This window comes from Asparagus officinalis, chromosome 6, assembly GCF_001876935.1.
Source record: "Asparagus officinalis chromosome 6, Aspof.V1, whole genome shotgun sequence".
Lineage (NCBI taxonomy): Eukaryota > Viridiplantae > Streptophyta > Magnoliopsida > Asparagales > Asparagaceae > Asparagus > Asparagus officinalis.
The window spans coordinates 18,964,532-18,972,031 of record NC_033799.1 but is presented as its reverse complement, the minus strand read 5'-3'; the positions used below and the strand labels follow the sequence as shown (position 1 = coordinate 18,972,031).

General features: G+C 41.9%; 1 protein-coding gene across 1 annotated transcript in view; it reads left to right on the top strand.

Moving 5' to 3' along the window:
- Nucleotides 1–7,496, top strand: part of LOC109845835 (U-box domain-containing protein 35-like) — a gene marked incomplete at its 3' end in the record, with an annotated part of 15,074 nt that extends 7,578 nt beyond the window's left edge. The window contains exon 8 of the mRNA XM_020415100.1: nt 6,741–7,496. Within this exon, the coding sequence (XP_020270689.1) occupies nt 6,741–7,496 (756 nt within the window). The remainder of the gene's footprint in view (nt 1–6,740) is intronic.

Genomic DNA, 7,500 nt, shown 5'->3' with positions numbered 1-7,500 from the left:
TTGAATTACAAGAGAAACCCGAAGATATGGAGGATAAGGTTTGGAAGAAAATAACTAGTAGAGCATGTAGGGTTATTCGATCATGTTTGACGTCGGATTTGATCTATGATGTGATGAACGAGATATTGGCGAAGCGATTATGGGAAACACTCAATGAGAAGTATTTGACGAAGAGCAATGAGAATTGGCTTCATTTGAAGAAAAGGTTTTACCAATTCAAAATAAAAAGGGGAGTTTCCATTAGAGAACATGTCAATAATTTCACAAAATTGCTATTGGATATGGCCAATGTGGATATCATGGTAGAGGATGAAGATAAGGCGATGTTGTTGCTATGTTCATTGTCAGAGGTTGATTTTGGTACATTTGTCCTTACGATGATCAATGGTAGAATCATTATCAGCTATAAGGAGGTGACCTCAGCATTGATGAACTATGAGTTGAGGAAGAGTGATAGTGAACCCTCCGAGAAGGCATCGAGAGATGCATTGGCAGTGAGAGGTCGTAGTCTAAACTGCCGTCCGTTTAACCGCTCAAAGTCGAAGCATAGAGGTGACCATAAGAGTGTTGGTAGGAATCAATGTGTTTTTTACAAAGAGGATGGACATTGAAAGAATGAATGCCCAAAGTTGAGAGATAGAATCAGGAAGAATAAGGGAAAAGCTGTACAGACTTCAGAGGTGAATGTTGCCAAAGCTAGTGGCGACAATTCAGATTCAGATTCTTTAGGCTACTCATGTCCAGCATTACCGTTAGTTTGTTATGCCGACTCTACGGAGTGGATATTGGATTCGGGTATTACATACCATATTTGCCCTAGAAGGGATTGGTTCTCCAGCTTTGAGGAGCTAGAAAGAGGGGATGTCGTGCTCATGGGTAGTGATCACGTATGCCCTATTGGTGGTATTCACTGTTTTAAAAAATCTCCGCCTAGTCCGCTTAGGCGTACGCCTAGGCCTAGGCGGTACCTAGGTCGCCTAACTGGCGCCTAGCGTTTAGGCGGTATTTAGGCTGTCCACCTAGATTTTACGAGCGTTAAGGGGAGCATTGTCTGCTTACGTGGATTGCACCATGTAGGCATTGATTATGATTTTATGTGTCGTAGCCTATACGTCCTCCAAACTCCATTAACCTCTAAATATGAACACCTCCACTACCTCCTCCGACCTTCAGCAAAACCTCATCGACCACCACTTAAATGAAGAAAGAAAGAAAACGCTCAGAAACCGTTTAGGCGCCCGCCTAGGCGACTAAGCGCTGGACGCCAAGTCCGACGCCTAGAAGCGCCTAGCGTTTAATGTAACATTGGTGGTATTGGAACAGTTCGAATTAGAATGTGTGACGGGATGACTAGGGAGTTGAAGGAAGTGAGATTTGTTTCTCAATTGACGAAGAATATTATTTCACTTGAACTTTAAAAGCAACAGGCTATAGGGTGATATTGGAGAATACAATTCTGAAGAACACAAAGGGGTCCATGGTAGTGATGCGAGGTGTTAGAAAAAACAACATTACTACTTGAAGGGCAAGACAGTAACAGGGGGTCTGGCAGCTTCTATTACCACAGAGCAATATACTACCAACTTATGGCACATAAGATTGGGACACACTGGTGATAAGTCTCTGCAAGTATTGGTGAAAGAGAGGCTATTGAATGGTGCAAAGACCTGCAAGATGAAATTATGTGAACATTACATACTTGAGAAGAAGACGAAAGTGAAATTCGGCATCGCAATTCATAACACCCAAGGTATATTGGATTACATTCACACAGATGTTTGGGATCCTTCCAAGAACACATTTCTTGATGGGGCCAATTATTTTATCACTTTCATTGATGATTATTCCAGGAAAAATTAGATATACTCCATGAAGCATAAACATGAGGTCCTGGATATATTTGTAGAGCGGAAGAAGAAAGTGGAGCTGCAGACAGGTAGAAAGGTGAAGGTATTCCGTTCGGACAATGGTAGAGAGTACAAGAGAGATCCATTTCTATAGTTTTGCTAGGATCACGGTATTAGGCGACACTTCACAGTCAGGGAGACACCGTAACAAAATAGGATGGCTGAGAGATTGAACCGTACCTTGCTGGAGAAGGTGCGTTGTATGCTCTCACAGAGTGGATTGGCTAGATCATTTTGGGCCGAAGCGTTGGTTTATGCAAGTCATCTCGTGAATAAGTTGTCGTGCACAGCGATACATGGAAAGACTCCTATAAAAAAATGATCTGGTTCAGTGGCTAGTGATTATAAGTTGCTCCGGATATTCGGGTGTCCAGCTTACTATCATGTGAATGATGAGAAATTGAATCCGAGAGCTAGAAAAACAATCTTCGTGGGCTTTAGAGATGCAGTTAAAGGCTTCAAGTTGTGAGATCCACAAGATAAGAAGATCATCATTAGCAGAGATGTCACGTTTGATGAGGCTCACATGATGAGGTCTCAGATTCCTCAGCAGGTGGAGGAAGACCAGACTAGTGGGGTATCACAGTAGGTGGAGGATGATGTGACTCCACGGACTTCAGATAACACTGTATCTATTGAGGTTCCTACAGATGTGACACTGGGAGGAGATGATAAGACAAATGGGCAGGGGGGGATACTGTGGACATTAGGACTCAGGAACAGGGTCATGTTCAGGAGTCCATTGCAGCTAATAGACCTAGAAGAAACATTCGTCGGCCAGCTAGATATGACGATGTGATGGTTGTATATGCTTTATCAGTTGAGATCGTTGATGATTTGGTTCCTTCTACATATAAGGAAGCAGAGTCAAGCTCTGATTCAATCAGGTGGAGGGGTTCCTTCTACATATAAGGAAGCAGAGTCAAGCTCTGATTCAATCAGGTGGAGGGAAGCTATGGAGGAAGAGATGCACTCTCTTCAGAAGAACGATGTCAAGCTCTGATTCAATCAGGTGGAGGGAAGCTATGGAGGAAGAGATGCACTCTCTTCAGAAGAACGATACTTGAAAACTTGTAAAGCTACCAAAGGGTAAGAAGGCTATTGGATGCAAGTGGGTATATACGAAGAAAGAAGGATCTTCCATTGGGGACATTAGGTACAAAGCCAGATTGGTTGTCAAATGGTATGCCTAGCTTCAGGGCATAGATTATAATGAAGTATTCTCACCGGTCGTGAAACATTCGTTGATAAGGATACTATTAGCATTGGTGGTACAGCTGGATTTGGATTTGGTCCAGATAGATGTGAAAATAGTCTTTCTACATGGAGACTTAGAAGAGGAGATCTATATGACACAACCGATGGGTTTTAGAACTACAGGAAAGGATGATTTGATATGTAAACTGAAGAAATCTCTTTATGGATTGAAGCAATCACCGCGACAATGGTACAAGAGATTTAACAGTTTCATGATCGGCCAAGGGTACACGAGGAGCCCATATGATCCGTATGTGTACATGCATAAGCTATAGAATGGTGAGCATATTTATTTATTGTTATATGTTGACGATATGACCATTGCTTTCAGAAACTCTTCAGCTATTAGGAAGTTGAAAAAGGAATTGTAATCTGAATTTGAGATGAAGGACCTTGGAGAAGAAAAGAAGATATTGGGTATGAAAATTGAGAGAGATAAGATCAAAGGGAGGTTAAAGTTGACACAGATGAGCTACTTGCAAAAGATGCTGAAGAAATTCAGTTGTGATGACAATGCCAAGACGATGAGTACTCCATTAGCTCCCCACTTTAAGCTATCAGCTAAAATGTCACTTGTTTCAGTTGAGGACCGTGAATACATGTCTGAAGTTCCATATGTCAATGATGTGGGTAGCTTGATGTATATAATGGTGTGTACAAGGTCAGATTTATCACAGGCCGTGAGCATGGTATCTAGGTACATGTACGACCCTGGGAATGGTCATTGGGAGGCCGTGAAGTGGATTCTACGACATATCGAAGGTACCATGAATGTTGGTTTGGTGTTTGAGAAGAATAGGAAGAATGGGCAGGATTGTATTGGTTATGCGGATTCTGATTATACGGGGGATCTTGACAAGCATCGGTCTACTACTGGATACGTGTTTACACTAGCAGGAGCTCCGGTGTGTTGAAGATGTACACTTCAGTCTACAGTGGCTCTCTCTACTACGAAGGCGAAGTATATGACGTTGACTGAAGCTGTGAAAGAAACTTTGTGGTTGCAAGGGTTATTGGATGACTTAGGGATTGTACAGGATACCATCAGGGTAAATTGTGATAGCATGTCAGCTATCTATTTGACCAAAAACCAGGTGTATCATGTCCGAACAAAGCACATTGATGTCAGATTCCATTTTGTTCGACACGTCTTGGATGATGGAGACGTTAGATTGGAGAAGATCCACACAAAGGAAAATCCGACAGATATGTTGACCAAAGTTGTCACTGGGGTGAAATTTGATCATTGTTTGAAATTGTTGAACATTCTTCATTGTTGAGGGTCTTTGGAGGCCATTGGGGAACTACGTGAAGGCTTGATTCCTTAGGCAAGAGGATACGTAGGCAGTTATTTATGATGCAGCCGATTTAGTGAGTTGATACCGATATTTGGAGAGTGTTCGCATTCTCGTTTGGGTCTCGACTTGTTATGGATTGAGTCTGTTGTCGTGGTTTTATTCCATTTCGTACTGGACGCAACAAGTGAGACGTTTGGTTGGTATTGGTGTCGGCTCAGTTTTGGTAAAACTTCGCCGAGGTGGAGATTTATAGAAGAACGAACCTGAGATCGGAGCTCGCCTGCGGGTGAGGAGCTGACCTCGCCTGTAGGCGAGGGCGACGAGTTCGCTTGACAGAGGCGAGGACGAGCTCGCCTGATGGCGAGGGAGTGGCGAGAAAGCTCGCCTGTAGAGAACGCAGCTCGCCTGCATGGACGGGACCTCGCCTGATTCGAAGCTCGCCTGATTTGACGTGGTGGAAGACAGCTGGCGTGAAGCTCGCCTGTGGGTGGATGCCAGCTGAAGACAGCTGGATCGGAGATCTAGGGTTTCCTAATAAAAAGGAAATTTCATTCACGAGCAGCCTTGGAGCGGCTGGAGCTTGAGCGCGAGTAGAAAGCTGAGCTAGGAATTCTTGGCGTCAGTTCTCTTCGTCTCTCTCCGATTTTAGCCCCAAATTTTTCCTTGTTCTCATTATTAAGGAGAAGAGGGTTGGTGAAATAAATTGGGGAAAGTTAAGTAATTATGAGAGAGAGAGAGAGTTTGAGTGGTGATTTTTTATTAAAATCACCTGTTGTTTGATTGAGAGATCTCAAGTTTGAGATCTTCTCTTTTGTTTGTAATTTCTTGTGATTAATAAGAAATTATTTGTACCGCTCCCGTGGACGTAGGCAAATTTGCCGAACCACGTAAATTTGTTATCTTGCATTTGTGATACTTATTTCTGTTTGTTGATTAGTGTTCCAACCTCGTTTGTAATTGTGTGTCTTCGATTCCGCTGCGCACAACATCCCCAACGTTTAAATGATTAGATTACAATCTAGTGTTGTATATTGAACTAACATTATTTCTTAATACAAACCAGCTTTTAAGATTCTGATATTACTACGGTTCCATATATCTACATGTCACTTCCAAACCAACCAATTGGGCTACTGTATCATAAACACAAATACCTTAACCATATAGGTGGCTTTCAGAATCCTCCAATAAATAATATAGTTCACAACTTATCCAAACTATCAGGCCTCAGGTTTTCTAAATACATTTTCACGTATGTTATGTGGGTACTTTTATCATGAAGTTTCACCCAAACCTGACATATGTCATACTTGTACCAGAAACCGGCACTCCTTGGATACTCTTTGAACATACACATACATACACATACATGTATTCACATGTGTGTACTAAATTATATAATATATGTTTTAATTTTAAGAACTCCACATACACTTCATGGATATATATGCTTCAATTCACATCTACTTCATGAAATTCGATGAATGCGGGTTAGGTTTGTTTCAGTCATTACCAGAGTTATTTGGGTATCTAGTCCAAAAACGAGGAATTTTTCAATTTATTGATAGGAGTTTCAATTCTCATAACTTGTGAAATGAGAAGATGTACAACACAGCAACAACAGCAGCAACAACAACAAATCGTTTACCCCAAATTTTTGGGATCAGCGACATGATTCTTATTAATCTATTCCGTTGTATTTTGGGTCATCTCCTCGTTAACTAGTATGAATGTGATGCATGCATTACAGAGAAGATACGCAAGTGTCATAGTTGAATCGTTAATGAATGAATGGTCAATTAGATTTTTTTTCTCCCTGAGCATGAGGGATTTGCATGTTTTTTTCCGAGTCCTATGGCATATCTGTAGTTTTTGTCCAAGTGTGAGCATTTCCTTAGTATTTTCTATGTGTGGGAACATTTTTGACATTCTAAAAATGTGGCACACACAAACCAAAAATGAGGCTTCTCTTAATATATGCATTGATCTCATGTAAATTATTAATTTCAATAATCTTTATTTATGTATGTATGTACGTATATGTAGACAAGTCCTTATAACCAACATTTTACGAATTTGCGTGTCTGATACCTGTTTCCATGCAACATAGGTCTTGACTAGTAAGTACACTATAACTCACGAGTAACATCCAGACATTTTTGACTGGATATTTGAATTTTTATTTTTATTTTGTTATTTAGTAACCTTGATTTTTATGTCTCTCCACAACTTCATTCTCCATTAATTACATAAAAGGCGTGCTGCAAATCATGTACAGATTGAGGTACTTAGCTGCATTCGCCATCCAAACATGGTATTGCTCCTCGGCGCATGCCCAGAATACGGATGCCTTGTATATGAACACATGGAATACGGTAGTCTAGAAGACAGGCTCTTCCGCCGTGGAAACACTCCAACAATCCCATGGAGCGTCCGCTTCAAGATCGCTGCAGAGATTGCCACCGGCCTCCTCTTTCTCCACCAAACCAAGCCCGAACCGTTAGTCCACCGTGATCTAAAACCAGCAAACATCCTCCTCGACCGAAACTACACGAGCAAGATCAGTGACGTAGGTCTCGCACGATTAGTCCCTCCGTCCGTAGTAGACACTGTTACTCAATACAGAATGACGTCTACTGCTGGCACGTTCTGTTATATTGATCCTGAGTACCAACAGACAGGTATGTTAGGGACAAAATCAGACATATACTCGTTGGGTATTATGCTGCTGCAAATTATCACTGCGAAACCTGCAATGGGCTTAACACACCATGTTGAGAGGTCAATAGAGAGAGGCCAGTTCAAGGAAATGCTTGATCAGTCAGTGAAGGACTGGCCAGTGGAGGATGCTCTTTCGTATGCAAAGATGGCACTGAAGTGTGCTGAATTGAGGAGAAAGGATCGCCCTGATCTTGCGACAGTTATACTACCGGAATTGAACAGGTTGAGGAACTTGGGACATTCTTACGAGGCTGTGTGTTATGGGGGAAGCAGCAATAGCAACAGCAGCAGCAGCGGCAGCAGCAGCAGCAGCCCCA